The sequence below is a fragment of the Pseudophryne corroboree genome, chromosome 7 (assembly GCF_028390025.1).
Source record: "Pseudophryne corroboree isolate aPseCor3 chromosome 7, aPseCor3.hap2, whole genome shotgun sequence".
NCBI classification, from domain to species: domain Eukaryota; kingdom Metazoa; phylum Chordata; class Amphibia; order Anura; family Myobatrachidae; genus Pseudophryne; species Pseudophryne corroboree.
Window position 1 is genome coordinate 23,834,808 of NC_086450.1, and position 18,342 is coordinate 23,853,149.

General features: G+C 47.7%; 1 protein-coding gene across 1 annotated transcript in view; it reads right to left on the reverse strand.

Annotated features, from left to right (window-relative positions):
- The window catches only part of PMS1 (PMS1 homolog 1, mismatch repair system component), a 228,726-nt gene that overhangs the window by 145,819 nt on the left and 64,565 nt on the right, over positions 1-18,342 (reverse strand). The window contains 1 exon segment of the mRNA XM_063932749.1: positions 6,883-7,028. Coding sequence (XP_063788819.1) covers positions 6,883-7,014 — 132 coding nt within the window. The 5' untranslated portion in view covers positions 7,015-7,028.

Consider the following 18,342-nt stretch of genomic DNA (forward strand, 5'->3'; position numbering starts at 1 on the left):
GCCATTGGCCTACGGGCAAAATACAGACATTCAGTATGCCGACATGTTCCAAATGCCGACATCGTCAGAATACCGACATTTCATATGCCAACATGTCAAAATGCTGACATGCATTTTTAAGTAATTTTTGCCCCAAAAAATGGGATTTTGGTACGTACCGGTAAATCCTTTTCTCTGATTCCATAGGGGACACTGGCTAGTTACCGGGAGCTGGCACAATGGTAATTTAGAAAAGTGTGAAGCTTCTCCCCCTCTTGTACCCATCATCCCCCAGTTAGGAAAATGTAGGCCGAGTGGAGATGGAACATACGAGCAGTAACAAGAAGAACACACACACGGAAACAAGACGAACAGGTCAAAGCCCCAAAAACTGTCAACAAGAAGCAGGAGAAAGAGCTGTGGTGGGTGTCCAGTATCCCCTGTGGAATCGGAGAAAAGGAATTACCGGTAGGTACCAGAATCCTATTTTCTCTTTCATCCACTAGGGGACACTGGAAGCTTATGCTGGGGACGTCCCAAAGTTTTCCCCACGGGCAGGAGAGCTCTGAGGAACCTGCAGAACCAACTGGCCAAACCGAGAGGCCGAAGACCAAAACGATAAAACTTAATAAATGTATTAGAGGAAGACCAAGTGGCCGCACGGCAAAGTCGCAGGGTTGAAGCTCCCCGACGTGCTGCCAAAGAAGTACCCACCGATCTGGTGGAATGCGCTCCAATGGACGATGGAGGCAGCATAGCCCTGCTGACATATGCCTGACGGATGGTCAGGCGAATCCATCTAGCCAAAGTCTGTTTTGAGGTAGGCCAACCTCTTTGGGCAACGTCGTACAAGACGAACAACATGTTCGATTTACGTAAGGCCGCCGTCCTAGCCACATAGAGGAGCAGGGTTAGAACAACGTCCAGAGTAAAGGGTTGGCTGGACCCCTCACGAAAAGCCGGCACCACAATCGGTTGATTTATGTGAAAAGCGGACACTACCTTTGGAGGGAAGGCAGCCTGTGTACGAAGTTCCACTCGGTCATCGTGGAAGACAAGGTATGGGGGTTTGCACGATAGTGCACCCAGTTCAGATACTCGGTGAGCAGAGGTCAGTGCTAACAAAAGCACTGTCTTCCAGGTGAGAAACCTAAGGTCCACTTCCTCCAACGGTTCAAACATGGAGTACTGAAGAAAGGAAAGCACCAAAGTCAGATCCCATGGTGCCGTAGGTGGAACAAAAGGGGGCTGAATTCGAAGTGCTCCCTGAAGAAACATCTGCACTTCCGGTAGCAGTGCCAGACGGCGTTGGAAGAAAATGGAGAGAGCAGAAATCTGGACCTTTAAGGAAGCTAAGCGAAGACCCGCATCTAATCTGTGTTGGAGAAACAGCAAAAATCTGGAAAGACGAAAAGATCTGGAAGGAATTTGTCGTCCCTGACACCAGGAAACATAAGATGGGCAAATACGGTAATAATGGGCCTCCGTGACTGGTTTTCTGTCACGGAGCATGGTAGGAATAACTGATTCCGGAATACCTTTACCTCTTAAAATAGCGGTCTCAACAGCAACCCGTCAAAGTCAGCTGCGGTAAATTGGGGTGTAGAAACGGACCTTGACGGAGAAGATCTGTCCGGAGCGGCAGAACCCACAGTTCGTCCACCAGAAGAAGTTGAAGATCCGAAAACCAGCTTCTCCACGGCCAGTTTGGTGCTATGAGAATGACCCGGGCCGACTTGTGTTTTATGCATTTGAGAACTGAAGGGAGAAGACGTATGGGAGGAAATATGTACCCCAGATCAAAATCTCAAGGGGCTGCGAGTGCATGCACTGCCTCTGCTGCTGGATCAGTTGTCCTGGACATGTACCTGGGTAGTTGATGATTCAACCGAGATGCCATGAGGTTGATCTCAGGGCGTCCCCATCTTTGAACTAGAGCCTGGAACACGTCTGGGTGTAGGGCCCACTCTCCGGGATGAATGTCCTGACGACTGAGATAATCCGCCTCCCAGTTGTCGACTCCTGGAATGAAGACAGTGGACAGAATCACCCGATTTTTCTCTGACCATTGTAAAATCCGAGAAACCTCTTGCATCGCCTGGAAACTGCGGGTTCCGCCTTGTCTGTTGTACACAACTGCAGTTGCATTGTCTGATTGTACCCAAACCGGATGTGACCGAAGAAGATGAGTCACTGATATCAGTGCGTTGTAAACTGCCCTGAGTTCCAGTACACTGATGGGTAACGGACTCTCTGGAATCGACCACTTGCCCTGAAAGTGATAATCGAGGACCACCGCACCCCAACCTCCGAGACTCGTATCCATCGTCAGAATAGTCCAATCCCAGATTCGAATCGACGTCCCGCCAGTAGATTGTCTCTTCTGTGGTGGATACAGATCAGCAATCGTGTCCGAAGAGATTGACAGACTTGTCGATGAAGGTGAACCCGACCACTGAGATAGAAGGTCTAACTGAAAAGGTCGAGAGTGGACCCTTCCTAATTGCAATACTTCGAAGGTTGCCACCATCTTGCCTAGCAGGGGAATTCAAAGGTGCAAAGATACCCATTTCGGCCTTAACACCTCTTGGACCATCTGATTAATGTCTTGAGCTTTGTCCATAGGCAGAAAAAACTTCAGGATTTCTGTATCGAGAATCACACCTAGGAATAGAAGACGGCAAGTTGGAATCAATTGAGATTTGTCGAAATTGATTATCCATCCATGGTGAATCAGTGTGTGGTATGTTAAGAACGCATGTTCCAACAGAGCTGATTCCCGTGGCGCCTCGATCAACAGGTCGTCCAAGTACGGAACAATGGTGACACCCAAGGATCGAAGGTGAGAGATCAGCACGGACATGACCTTGGTGAAGACACAGGGCGCCGATGATAACCGAACGGCAGGGCCCGAAACTGATAGTGATCCTGTAAAATGGCAAAACCGTAGATAGGCCTAGTGTGGTTCCCAAATCGGGAGGTGTAGGTACGCATTCTTTATGTCCATGGAAATTATGAACTCTGTTGGTTCCAGATTCGCTATTACTGATTGAATGTATTCTATCTTGCACCGGTAAAACCTCAGGTACTTGTTTAAACGATTTCAGATTGAGGATCGGCCTGATGGAGCCATCCGGCTTTGGGACCACAAACAGGTTGGAATAGAAACACGACCTCTGTGGAACTGGAATCAGGACTTCTGAAAAGAGAAGCGACTGAATGGCCTCCTGCAGTACCGCCGCCTTGGCTGGAGACGATGGCAGTCCTGTTGTGATAAAACCGATGAGGTGGAGAAACTGAAAAATCTATTTTGTACCCTGACGACACTAAACGGTGAATCCAAGTGTCCGAGGATGTTTGTACCCAAACGTGATGGTAGGACAGGAGACAAGAAGCCACATGTGGATCCCCAAGGTGGGTCGGAAGACCGTCACGCCACTCGTTTTTCAGTTGGATTGACTTCAGGCCAACGTACCGTTGTGCTTGGATGACCTCTGGTTTTTCCTCCTCTGCCCTGGGAAGAAGTACCTCTGCCTCTACTACGAAAGGACTGTTGAGGACGAAAGGACTGAAAATAAGGACCTGTATATGTTCGCCTGGCAGGCGGAGGTGCAGATGGTAAAAAGGTGTATTTACCTCCAGTAGCCTGAAAAATCCACTTGTCTAATTCCGGCCCAAACAATATATCACCCGTAAATGGAAGAGCCTCAACCGCCTTCTTGGATTCCGTATCTGCATGCCACGAGCGTAGCCATAGAGTCCGAAGAGCAGTGACTGCAGAAGCAGAAACTCTAGAACTAATCAAACTAATATCCTTAGTGGCCGCAGCCAAAAAACTTGCTGATTCACGGATGTGTTCAGCGATGACCCTAAGATCAGACCCCGGAGTACCTGAATCTAACCCGTTACCCAACTCCTCTGCCCATTTCACAATGGCAGTATTAACCCATGCACTCACCAGAGTAGGTCTGAGTTGGGCTCCTGCTGCTGTGTATATAGACTTCAGGGTAGCCTCAACTTTACGATCTGAGGTGTCTTTGAGCGTAGTCGCCCTCGGCACCGGAAGAGTTGTCTTTTTGGAAAGTCTAGACACTGGAGCATCCACAGGTGAAGGAGTTTCCCATTTACCGGTCATTGAGGACTGAAAAGGATAATGAGAAAATAATTTCTTTGGTACCTGGAAACACTTGTCTGGCTGTTTCCATGCTGTCGCTAGGTGGTCATGTAGCTGTTGAGGAAAAGGAAGCACGGTCAAGGAAATTTGTTGCTCACCGAACCACTGAAATTCCTTGGGTTCGGGAACTGGCTCTTCCGGGAAATGAAGGACCTTCTTTACCACAATAATCAATGGTTCTACTCCGTGTGCACCGGAGTCGGACTCCGGTAATGTTTCTTCCTGAAATTCTTCCCATTCTCCTTCTTCCATGTCTTCATCATGAAGCTGTCCCTCGTCTGACTCATCAGATTGGAGTACCGCTGGTAGAGGACGTTTTTGTCTAAGGGAAGATTTAGGAGAAGTTCTACTAGAAGAACCCATGACATTAGCGAGACCCTCCATGGACCTTGCTAAATCTTTAGCCCAGGCTGGCTCTGTCCTACGTGACTCGGCCAATTCGTCCGACAAAGTAGCCACAGAACCAACCAAAGCAGATGCCCAAGCTGGCGTGTCAAACCTATCAGTCGGCTGATCTGACCCCGCCGCAGAGCATGTGATGCACAAGGTAGAATTACCGTGAGGTAGAATTAACATGAAAAGGGATTCTGAGAAGCTTTTGTGTTTGATCTGCCCGTCATGTTTCTGCGGTGGAGACGGTACACACACACAGTATATGTAATGGCAATGAATGAGACCAGACAAAGATATGGCAGTAGAGGAAGGGAGCCCCCCCCCCCCCTCCCCCTGAGTTCCCTGTCTCCCTAAACCAGCCTCACACCCGGGTGTACTCGCAACCTTTTTCGGTAAAGCTTAGATGAGAAGACTTCTGGTAGGAGACCTCAACTGCACTGTAGATCACCAGTCTGTCTTCAAGCAGTTATTCACCTGTGCTCAAGCCTGCCTGAGGAGAGGTACAAGTGTAAACAGGCTGTGTGTGGAAGTTGCAAACAGCCTCCTTCTATGACTGTCAGTACTGCTTGGCACCACTGTGAAGCTCCGCCCCCTTCCTCCTTCGTATTACACTGGATAATGGCCGGCCTTTCAGCTCAGTAAGTTCGCTGATCTCAGTACAGCCGCCGAAAACAGGCCTGCTACTCTCGCTGACCGTCAGGACCCACCGCCAGTAAGAGAGCCGAGCTCAGTATGACCGTGCGGCCGCCTGTAATGCAGAGCAGCGGGACCGTCCTGTGTAAGAGATGCTTCCATTGCTCTGAGGACTAAGAATTGGGCGGAAGGGTTAGCATGGGGGGGGGGGGGGGGGGGGCGGATACTCACAATTAGGTTGGAGATGCAGAGAAGCTGCTAGCACCTTCACAGAGGTGCTGTAAGCTAAGGAAAGGGTATGGCAGAGGCTTTGACTGTGGTGTTCAACCATCACCATCCATATATGAGAATCTGTTGGCATATTAATATCCGGACATTTATGCCAATATATAACATCATTTCCATTTATGGTATGGCTGTTTGTCCACCACTTTGATCTGTTTACTACTCGTAAATAAAGGAGTTTTTGCTCTTAATATCGATCCTCTTTTTGGTTTTATATTCTCCATATGAGGAAAAAGTGGCCTTTATTCATATAGTGATGTATGATCCGGAGTTTTAAAGAAACCTTTATGAGTTTCGCATCATCTGTATACAAGTAAGCATACATGTAAGGACCTTTTCCTGACACAACATTCGGGTGACCCTCTTCCAGACGGAGGTGGATCTTGGATTTGGGACTATCTTGTCACCATCATCATCCTTTCTACATATTGGGATGAACTTTATTCATATACTTTATTTTTGGCAATATTACACTATTTTGTGTTTTTCATCTGTTTCCGTTTTATGATTGATCTGAAAAATCGTCATACTCCATTGTGAGGATCATTGGACAAATTGAACATTTGGACGCGCAAAGCGAGGTTGTACTTTTCTGTTGTTTTTTTACTTTAATAGGTTGGTGACCTATTTAGTACCACCTTTTGCTGCCTCAATTGCAGCGCCATAGGAGAAATATTTTCCTACTATAAATGCATTAAAACCGTGTTCCTGGTTTCATAAACAGCAGGTTTCAAAATGTAAAAATGAAGAAAAAATAAATTAAAAAATAAATAAAATAAAATACCTGGAGTCCTCTCCAGAGTGACCAGCTCCCTAGGAAGAGTTTTCTAACTGGGGATGATGGGTACTAGAGGGGGAGGAGCTTCACACTTTTCTAAATTACCATTGTGCCAGCTCCCGGTAACTAAGCCTCTATACCCCAGCGTAAGCTTCCAGTGTCCCCCAGTGGATGAAAGAGAAACAGACTTGTTCATACTTTATCATCCCAGTGGAACCGGAGGGGGAATATAATAGTGTGCAGAGCGCAGCGAGCCATGCGAGGGGACGCGGTACACTTAGACGGTGTCCGCGTCGATCTATGTAGACACTGACACAAAAAAAACCCGAAAAACTCACGTTGGTATTTTAACATGTCAGCATTTAAAATATTGGTATTTTGACTATGTCGACATTTTGAACATGTTGACATAATGAATGTTGGTATGTTGACTGCGTCAGTATTTTGACTGTAGGCCAATGACCGTCGGTATTGTGTCTGTTAGTAAATCATACTGAACCCCATTCTGGCCTACGTAAGTCGGCAAGCCAGTCTTGGAATAGATTCTGCACATTACAGCCAGTGATGGGAGCGGAGAATGGATGTTATAAGGCAGGAACAGGGGGGGGGATAATAAAACAAAGCTATTTAAGTGACCTACCAGTTTAACCTCAATGCTGGTAGCGGAGGCGTCCAGGGCATTCTCCACCAGTTCCTTCACCACGCTGACCACGGACGTAATGACCTGCGAGCCGGACAGAAGACTGATGGTGGCAGGTGGTAAGTGGTGCATCTCAGACAGCCAGCCTGAAAAGCAAAAGCATGTGTCGTAAAGCAGAACTTATTGAACAGCTGTGTCATCACACACCTAGCCTATTCGCGGGATATGGCGTGAGACGCTGGACGCAACGCGGACGCTCCGCCACAGGCAGCAATTCCCGCGCCGGTTTACTTTTCCCGAACTATGCTTCTTAGGCGCATAAAAATTTGCTTATGGGAGAGATGCATCAAACCTCGGAGAGAGCTAAAGTACCAGCCAATCAGCTCCCAACTGTCATGATATAGGCTGTGTTTAAAAAATGACAGTTGGGGGCTGATCTCTCTCCAAAGCTTAGTACACAGACCCCTTTATTTTCAAAGGCCCCAGTTCCCTATAAAGTGACATTTTTGGATAAGAATCACATGATTTGTTAACCTGACATTAGTCTGCGGCTCTGCGAAATAAAGTATACGTCCCCCACCGTGGTAACGACAGCTGCAAAGCCTGCTCCACATCGTGCCGAGATGGGAAACAGTCCGGAACGCAGAAACTGAGCCGCTGTGAGATCACTGCCTCCTGCGCCCTATACACTGAGCAACACAAGCCTGCGCGGTTACGCCAACCAGCTAACATGGCAGACTGGTGCCGGAGGGGCCATAATTAGTACAAATGCCAGATATTCCATCTACATTATTCAGTACAGGTTGTCCCCCATATCCGGAATGCTTGGGACCAGAAGTATTTGGATATCGGATTTTTCTGTACTTTGGAATATTTGTATACCATAATGAGATATCATGGTGATTTGGACCCAAGTGTAACACAGAATGCATTTATGTTTCATACACACCATATACACACAAAGCCTGTGGGCCATTCTATACAATAGGTTTAGGGGCGTATTCATTTAGTGCCGTTTTCTTCGGCTAGCCGAAAAACGGGCACTAATTCGACATCAGTGTATTTAATTGCGGGCGTTTTCGGCCATTTTTGAGTCACTTTTCACCCATGCCTTTTCATTTTTTTTGTTGACGAATCAGCATGGGCGAAAATGGACCCAAAAACGGGCGAAAGCACCTGCAAATTCCCAAAACACGTGGATCGGCGGCAAATTTGCCAATCCACATGGATTTCGCCCGTGCCGGTTTTTTCCACCAGTCAAACAAAACGGCACGGGCATTGAATAGGTTGAATGTAAATTCGACCTATAAACAGCTGAAAAGTGCAGTTTTACGCCTGAACGAGAGAACCGGCACTAAATGAATACGCCCCTTAATCATTTAGTGCATGAAACAAAGTGTGTGTACATACACAAAATGAATTCATGTTCCTTATACACCTTACACACAGCCTGAAGGTAAGGTAATACAAATATTTGTAACAATTAGGTGAATGAAACAAAGTTTGTGCACATTAAACCAAAGAGCAAAAGTGTCACTATCTCAGTCATGCTCCAAAAATTCTGTGGCCGGATTGTAATGAGTTTTTTAAAGAGCCAATCATTCACAACGCTAAACCATGCCTTGTACAGATGGAACCACGCTAATCGCGGCTCCGTCTGTGACTAGGCGCGCCCCACCGGGAACACCGCCAGGAACGAATGGGATGCGCGTGCGTCGTAGACGCGCCCGTGCCCCATTCACTTTGAATGGTAGCGTCTGTGTACGCTCGGCGGCGGGCCAAAGCGCAGGCGCGTCTAGGCACGCCGCTCGGCCTCGTCTGCGATGTAGCCACGCTCATTGTACATGATTGCCCCTTTAAAAAAAACATACGCGTTCAGCCGGCATCCCACGCATCCGTTGAACGCGGACTTCATTACCCCCCGCTCAATATTTCGGAATAATCCATATTTTGCATATTGTAGACTCAAGTTGTAATACACTGCCTTAACATATAACACGGCGAGAATAACGATTCCCTATTCAGAGTTGTAGGTAGTTCTAATTAATCATTTAGGAGAAGTGCCACCAAATCTAAAATGTAAATTAGGAGGATTCCGTGTTAAAAACAAAAAAAAAGGAATGAGTTCCAAAATCTGCCGATAGAGGAAATAACTGCACCGTACAAGGTAAAATGCACGAAAACGGAACCAACAAATGAAGAACTAAGAGAAACCTAAATTTAAATAAAAAAAATGTTACTTTTCCGCTTTGTAAAAAAAAAAAAAAAGGGAAGAACGAAACTGAACTTCTGGAAATTGTAAAAAAATACATAGAAAAATAGAAAAGAGGGCGCATGTCAATCACTTGTTGATCGCCTTTCTTTCTGCGCATATTTCCCCTACAGGCAGTTTCTAGAAAAATTGCCTCACACAGACAGCTATGAATAAGGCATGTTGTGCAGATGTGTCCATATACACTCAGTGGGGGTAATTCCACGTTGATCACAGCAGGAAATTTTTTAGCAGTTGGGCAAAACCATGTGCACTGCAGGGGGGCAGATATAACATTTGCAGAGAGAGTTAGATTTGGGTGTGGTGTGTTCAATCTGCAATCTAATTTGCAGTGCAAAATAAAGCAGCCAGTATTTACTCTCCACAGAAACAAAATAACCCACCCAAATCTAACTCTCTCTGCAAATGTTATATCTGCCGCCCCTGCAGTGCACATGGTTTTGCCCAACTGCTAAAAAATTTCCTGCTGCAATCAACTTGGAATTACCCCCAGTGTCCGTACGCCATATGGTACAAGACGCCCAGTAGACAGAGACAGAGAACAGTAGCGTACCATATATTTAAACTTTGCACCTTAACTGCAGCAAAAAGCCACGTACAGTGCACTACAGACGCTCGGCTTGCGTCATTAACCGCTCAGGAATTAGTCTAACGCGTGTACAACTTTGCAGATGAAGCACAGCGGAACATGGAGTAAAGAAAAGTCGCCACCGTTTCATCGGAGCACAATTTACACAGATTCAGACTCAGTCACACACAGATGTACGAATGTCGCACATCCCAGTGATTTCTGTACGCCAGCTAGGACATTTTTCCGCCTTGTGTAGTTTTATTTGTGCGAATAATTAGCTTTTTTAAAGTCTGTCACTAAAAACTGGACCCAATGCAAATTCACGAGCTGCAATTCTCAGATGCCGGCAACTGCTCCTACTGTAGGCCTACGGTGTAAGAGAATATAGCGCATTACACTTTAATGGTGTTTCCCTTCTGAGAGCTCATACACTCAGGTGTGGAAAAACAACACCTGTAGAAAGACAAAAAAAGAAACAGACGACATCTGGTACAAAAGCCTGAAGCATATTGTACCATTCAGGTAATGAGCTCTGCACACAAGTCCATTATGTTGTACCGAGTGAATAGTGTGCAGTAAATGCAGGGGTGTAGGAGGCATCAATAAAATAAAGTGTAAAGTCTACAGAAATACAGACAAAGTAACACCCAACAGTGGACGATAACTTAGCCATAACAGAAGATTCTAGTAATGGTTGCTGGGGTGAACCGCTGATAGTGATAACTGTAGGGCAGAGGTTCCCAAACGCAGTCCTCAAGGCACCCCTAACGGTCCAGGTTTTACATGTATCCATGCTTGGCCACAGGTGACTTATACCACTTTTACACCGCCAATGCAAAATCCCACGGGAACTGGAATCGGGTCCTTCACGGGTGGGATCCGGCATTGGCCGCTGCCGCTGGCTTCCCTGACCTGGCAATATGCCATGTGGGTTGCCATAGCGGCGGGGGTCGGAGCCGGCAGTGGGGGTGGAGGCGGCACTGGGAGATGAGATCATCTCCGCGCTGCCTCTCCCTGTTGTAGTGAACGGGTCCCGGGTCGCATTGACCCGGAAGCCCGTTTACCATTGACCCGGTATTCCATTGACCCGGTATTCAACCCAGTATTCCATTGACCCGGTATTCAACCCAGGAATAACACCCATAATGCCATTGACCCGGTATTCAACCCAGGAATAACACTGCTTTATTCCCAGGTCAGGCGACCCAGGATTTCGGCTATGCCCTTTTCACACCGCACGCTGACCCGTTGATTCCGGGTTATTTGTGCGGTGTGAAAGCAGTATTGATTAGCACCTCAGTCAATTTGATTTAACCATCTGTGCTGAGGCATGGCTGTACCTAAAACCTGGACTGTTGGGGTGCCTTGAGGACCGCGTTTGGGAACCTTTGCTATAGGGGGAACGCAGAGACCCCCTCCCCCCCGTGTTCATCACTTTAGAGGGCTGCCCTAAAGCTCTCCCCGCACTGTTCTTTTTTTTTAAATCCAATACATTTTTATTTGATTTTTCAGAAGTACAAACAGATGAAAGAAAATATGCATGCTGTAATTCTAGGGAATATCCAAACCATATCATGTGTGCATGAACATTTAATAAAAGAAAAATGCAACAACCCAGTGTGAGCATATTCTTAACAAACAATATATTTCCATTGTAGCACAGACGAAACAAAGACAATACATAAAGAGTGTATCGTAACCCAACAGTACGATGAGGTCACACATAGTAGAGTGTCATTTAGTCATTGAGATACCAGGCACAGAAATCGAACAGTATTATAAAGCAGAAATAGAGGGTCCGACTGTACGGGGAAGAAAGCCATCTGTCCCATAGCTTATCAAATTTATCAGGGGCTTTTCTAGATATATATATATATATATATATATATACAAATTTCTCATGCGATACAGTCGAAGTCACCAGAGGTATCCAATTATTAACAGTGGGGCCCGTTCGTGCCATCAGTACCTCAGCAAGTGCGCATAAGTTAAAATAAGAATTTACTTACCGATAATTCTATTTCTCGTAGTCCGTAGTGGATGCTGGGAACTCCGTAAGGACCATGGGGAATAGCGGCTCCGCAGGAGACTGGGCACAAAAGTAAAGCTTTAGGACTACCTGGTGTGCACTGGCTCCTCCTCCTATGACCCTCCTCCAAGCCTCAGTTAGGATACTGTGCCCGGACGAGCGTACACAATAAGGAAGGATTCATGAATCCCGGGTAAGACTCATACCAGCCACACCAATCACACCGTACAACTTGTGATATGAACCCAGTTAACAGCATGATAACAGAGGAGCCTCTGAAAAGATGGCTCACAATAACAATAACCCGAATTAGTTAACAATAACTATGTACAAGTATTGCAGACAATCCGCACTTGGGATGGGCGCCCAGCATCCACTACGGACTACGAGAAATAGAATTATCGGTAAGTAAATTCTTATTTTCTCTGACGTCCTAGTGGATGCTGGGAAATCCGTAAGGACCATGGGGATTATACCAAAGCTCCCAAACGGGCGGGAGAGTGCGGATGACTCTGCAGCACCGAATGAGAGAACTCCAGGTCCTCCTCAGCCAGGGTATCAAATTTGTAGAATTTAGCAAACGTGTTTGCCCCTGACCAAGTAGCTGCTCGGCAAAGTTGTAGAGCCGAGACCCCTCGGGCAGCCGCCCAAGAAGAGCCCACCTTCCGTGTGGAATGGGCTTTTACAGATTTTGGCTGTGGCAGGCCAGCCACAGAATGTGCAAGCTGAATTGTACTACAAATCCAACGAGCAATAGTCTGCTTAGAAGCAGGAGCACCCAGCTTGTTGGGTGCATACAGAATAAACAGCGAGTCAGATTTTCTGACTCCAGCCGTCCTGGAAACATATATTTTCAGGGCCCTGACTACGTCCAGCAACTTGTAGTCTTCCAAGTCCCTAGTAGCCGCAGGTACCACAATAGGCTGGTTCAGGTGAAACGCTGAAACCACCTTAGGGAGAAATTGAGGACGAGTCCTCAATTCTGCCCTGTCCGTATGAAAAATCAGGTAAGGGCTTTTACAGGATAAAGCCGCCAATTCTGACACGCGCCTGGCCGAAGCCAAGGCCAACAACATGACCACTTTCCACGTGAGATATTTTAAATCCACAGATTTAAGCGGTTCAAACCAATGTGATTTTAGGAACCCCAAAACGACATTGAGATCCCAAGGTGCCACTGGAGGCACAAAAGGAGGCTGTATATGCAGCACCCCCTTGACAAACGTCTGAACTTCAGGCACTGAAGCCAGTTCTTTCTGGAAGAAAATCGACAGGACCGAAATCTGAACCTTTATGGATCCCAATTTGAGGCCCATAGACACTCCTGTTTGCAGGAAATGTAGGAATCGACCCAGTTGAAATTCCTCCGTAGGGGCCTTCCTGGCCTCGCACCAAGCAACGTATTTCCGCCAAATGCGGTGATAATGCTTTATGGTTACATCCTTCCTGGGATGACTTCCTCCGGAATGCCTTTCTCTTTCAGGATCCGGCGTTCAACCGCCATGCCGTCAAACGCAGCCGCGGTAAGTCTTGGAACAGACAGGGTCCTTGCTGGAGCAGGTCCCTTCTTAGAGGTAGAGGCCATGGGTCCTCTGTGAGCATCTCTTGAAGTTCCGGGTACCAAGTCCTTCTTGGCCAATCCGGAGCCACGAGTATAGTTCTCACTCCTCTCCGTCTTATAATTCTCAGTACCTTGGGTATGAGAGGCAGAGGAGGGAACACATACACTGACTGGTACACCCACGGTGTTACCAGAGCGTCCACAGCTATTGCCTGAGGGTCCCTTGACCTGGCGCAATACCTGTCCAGTTTTTTGTTGAGGCGGGACGCCATCATGTCCACCTTTGGTTTTTCCCAACGGTTTACAATCATGTGGAAGACTTCTGGGTGAAGTCCCCACTCTCCCGGGTGGAGGTCGTGCCTGCTGAGGAAGTCTGCTTCCCAGTTGTCCACTCCCGGAATGAACACTGCTGACAGTGCTATCACATGATTTTCCGCCCAGCGAAGAATCCTTGCAACTTCTGCCATTGCCCTCCTGCTTCTTGTGCCGCCCTGTCTGTTTACGTGGGCGACTGCCGTGATGTTGTCCGACTGGATCAGTATCGGCAGACCTTGAAGCAGAGGTCTTGCTTGGCTTAGAGCATTGTAAATGGCTCTCAACTCCAGAATATTTATGTGAAGTGATGTCTCCAGGCTTGACCACAAGCCCTGGAAATTTCTTCCCTGTGTGACTGCTCCCCAGCCTCGCAGGCTAGCATCTGTGGTCACCAGGACCCAGTCCTGAATGCCGAATCTGCGGCCCTCGAGAAGATGAGCACTCTGCAACCACCACAGGAGAGACACCCTTGTCCTTGGAGACAGGGTTATCCGCTGATGCATCTGAAGATGCGATCCGGACCATTTGTCCAGCAGGTCCCACTGGAATGTTCTTGCGTGGAATCTGCCGAACGGGATTGCTTCGTAGGAAGCCACCATTTTTCCCAGGACCCTTGTGCATTGATGCACTGATACTCGGCCTGGTTTTAGTAGGTTTCTGACTAGCTCGGATAACTCCCTGGCTTTCTCTTCCGGGAGAAACACCTTTTTCTGGACTGTGTCCAGGATCATTCCAAGGAATAGAAGACGTGTCGTCGGGATCAGCTGCGATTTTGGGATATTGAGAATCCAACCGTGTTGCCGCAGCACTACTTGAGATAGTGCTACTCCGACTACCAACTGTTCCCTGGATCTTGCCCTTATCAGGAGATCGTCCAAGTAAGGGATAATCAAAACTCCTTTCTTTCGAAGGAGTATCATCATTTCGGCCATTACTTTGGTAAAGACCCGGGGCGCCGTGGACAATCCAAACGGCAGCGTCTGAAACTGATAGTGGCAGTTCTGTACCACAAACCTGAGGTACCCTTGATGAGAAGGGTAAATTGGGACATGGAGGTAAGCATCCTTGATGTCCAGAGACACCATATAATCCCCTTCTTCCAGGTTCGCGATCACTGCTCTGAGTGACTCCATCTTGAATTTGAACCTCTGTATGTAAGTGTTCAAAGATTTTAGATTTAAAATAGGTCTCACCGAGCCGTCCGGCTTCGGTACCACAAACAGTGTGGAATAATACCCCTTTCCCTGTTGCAGGAGGGGTACCTTGATTATCACCCGCTGGGAATACAGCTTGTGAATGGCTTCCAATACCGCCTCCCTGTCGGAGGGAGACGTCGGTAAAGCAGACTTTAGGAAACGGCGAGGGGGAGACGTCTCGAATTCCAATTTGTACCCCTGAGATACCACCTGAAGGATCCAGGGGTCCACTTGTGAGTGAGCCCACTGCGCGCTGAAATTCTTGAGACGGGCCCCTACCGTACCCGAGTCCGCTTGTAAAGCCCCAGCGTCATGCTGAGGACTTGGCAGAAGCGGGAGAGGGCTTCTGTTCCTGGGAACTGGCTGTCTGCTGCAGCCTTTTTCCTCTTCCTCTGCCACGGGGCAGAAAAGAGGAGCCTTTTGCCCTCTTACCCTTATGGGGCCGAAAGGACTGCGCCTGATAATACGGCGTCTTCTTATGTTGAGAGGCTACCTGGGGTAAAAATGTGGATTTCCCAGCAGTCGCCGTGGCCACCAGGTCTGATAGACCTACCCCAAATAACTCCTCCCCTTTATAAGGTAATACTTCCATATGCCTTTTGGAATCCGCATCACCTGACCACTGCCGCGTCCATAACCCCCTTCTGGCAGAAATGGACAGCGCACTTACTCTTGATGCCAGTCGGCAAATATCCCTCTGTGCATCACGCATATATAAAAATGCATCTTTTAAATGCTCTATAGTCAGTAATATACTATCCCTATCCAGGGTATCAATATTGTCAGTCAGGGAATCCGACCAAGCCACCCCAGCACTGCACATCCAGGCTGAGGCGATTGCTGGTCGCAGTATAACACCAGTATGTGTGTATATACATTTTAGGATATTCTCCTGCTTTCTGTCAGCAGGTTCCTTAAGGGCGGCCGTATCAGGAGACGGTAGTGCCACTTGTTTTGACAAGCGTGTGAGCGCTTTATCCACCCTAGGGGGTGTTTCCCAACGTGCCCTATCCTCTGGCGGGAAAGGGTATGATGCCAATAACTTTTTAGGAATTATCAGTTTTTTATCGGGGGAAACCCACGCTTCATCACACACTTCATTTAATTCATCAGATGCAGGAAAAAATAAGAATTTACTTACCGATAATTCTATTTCTCGGAGTCCGTAGTGGATGCTGGGGTTCCTGAAAGGACCATGGGGAATAGCGGCTCCGCAGGAGACAGGGCACAAAAAAGTAAAGCTTTACTAGGTCAGGTGGTGTGCACTGGCTCCTCCCCCTATGACCCTCCTCCAGACTCCAGTTAGGTACTGTGCCCGGACGAGCATACACAATAAGGGAGGCATTTTGAATCCCGGGTAAGACTCATACCAGCCACACCAATCACACCGTACAACTTGTGATCTAAACCCAGTTAACAGTATGACAACAGAAAGGGCCTCTTAAAGATGGCTCCTTAACAATAACCCGAATTAGTTAACAATAACTATGTACAAGTATTGCAGATAATCCGCACTTGGGATGGGCGCCCAGCATCCACTACGGACTCCGAGAAATAGAATTATCGGTAAGTAAATTCTTATTTTCTCTATCGTCCTAAGTGGATGCTGGGGTTCCTGAAAGGACCATGGGGATTATACCAAAGCTCCCAAACGGGCGGGAGAGTGCGGATGACTCTGCAGCACCGAATGAGAGAACTCCAGGTCCTCCTTTGCCAGGGTATCAAATTTGTAAAATTTTACAAACGTGTTCTCCCCCGACCACGTAGCTGCTCGGCAGAGTTGTAATGCCGAGACCCCTCGGGCAGCCGCCCAAGATGAGCCCACCTTCCTTGTGGAGTGGGCTTTTACAGTTTTAGGCTGTGGCAGGCCTGCCACAGAATGTGCAAGTTGAATTGTGTTACAAATCCAACGAGCAATCGACTGCTTAGAAGCAGGTGCGCCCAACTTGTTGGGTGCATACAATATAAACAGCGAGTCAGATTTTCTGACTCCAGCCGTCCTTGCAATGTATATTTTTAAGGCTCTGACAACGTCCAACAACTTGGAGTCCTCCAAGTCGCTAGTGGCCGCAGGCACCACAATAGGTTGGTTCAGATGAAATGCTGATACCACTTTAGGGAGAAAATGCGGACGAGTCCGCAGTTCTGCCCTATCCGAATGGAAGATTAGATAAGGACTTTTATAAGATAAAGCCGCCAATTCAGATACTCTCCTGGCAGAGGCCAGGGCTAGTAACATAGTCACTTTCAATGTGAGATATTTCAAATCCACCTTTTTCAATGGTTCAAACCAATGGGATTTGAGGAAATCTAAAACTACATTTAGATCCCACGGTGCCACCGGAGGCACCACAGGAGGCTGTATATGCAGTACTCCCTTGACAAAAGTCTGGACCTCAGGGACAGAGGCCAATTCTTTTTGGAAGAATATTGACAGGGCCGAAATTTGAACCTTAATGGATCCCAATTTGAGACCCATAGATAATCCTGATTGCAGGAAATGTAGGAAACGACCCAGTTGGAATTCCTCCGTCGGAACCCTCCGATCCTCGCACCACGCTACATATTTTCGCCAAATGCGGTGATAATGTTTCACGGTGACTTCCTTCCGTGCCTTAATCAAGGTAGGAATGACTTCTTCTGGAATGCCTTTCCCTTTTAGGATCTGGCGTTCAACCGCCATGCCGTCAAACGCAGCCGCGGTAAGTCTTGAAAAAGACAGGGACCCTGCTGTAGCAGGTCCCTTCTCAGAGGTAGAGGCCACGGTTCGTCCGTGAGCATCTCTTGAAGTTCCGGATACCAAGTCCTTCTCGGCCAATCCGGAACCACTAGTATTGTCCTTACTCTTCTTTGCCGTATGATCTTCAATACCTTTGGTATGAGCGGCAGAGGAGGAAACACATACACTGACTGGTACACCCAAGGAGTTACCAGTGCGTCCACAGCTATTGCCTGTGGATCTCTTGACCTGGCGCAATATTTGTCCAGTTTCTTGTTGAGGCGAGACGCCATCATGTCTACAATTGGTCTTTCCCAACGGTCTATTAACATGTTGAAGACTTCTGGATGTAGACCCCACTCTCCCGGATGAAGATCGTGTCTGCTGAGGAAGTCTGCTTCCCAGTTGTCCACGCCCGGGATGAACACTGCTGACAGTGCTATCACGTGATTCTCCGCCCAGCGAAGAATCTTGGCAGCTTCTGCCATTGCACTCCTGCTTCTTGTGCCTCCCTGCCTGTTTACATGGGCGACAGCCGTGATGTTGTCCGACTGAATCAACACCGGCTTTCCTTGCAGGAGAAGTTCCGCCTGGCTTAGAGCATTGTAGATTGCTCTTAGTTCCAGAATGTTTATGTGAAGAGACTTTTCCAGACTCGTCCATACTCCCTGGAAGTTTCTTCCTTGTGTGACTGCTCCCCAGCCTCTCAGGCTGGCGTCCGTGGTCACCAGGATCCAATCCTGAATGCCGAATCTGCGGCCTTCTAATAGGTGAGCCTTCTGCAACCACCACAGAAG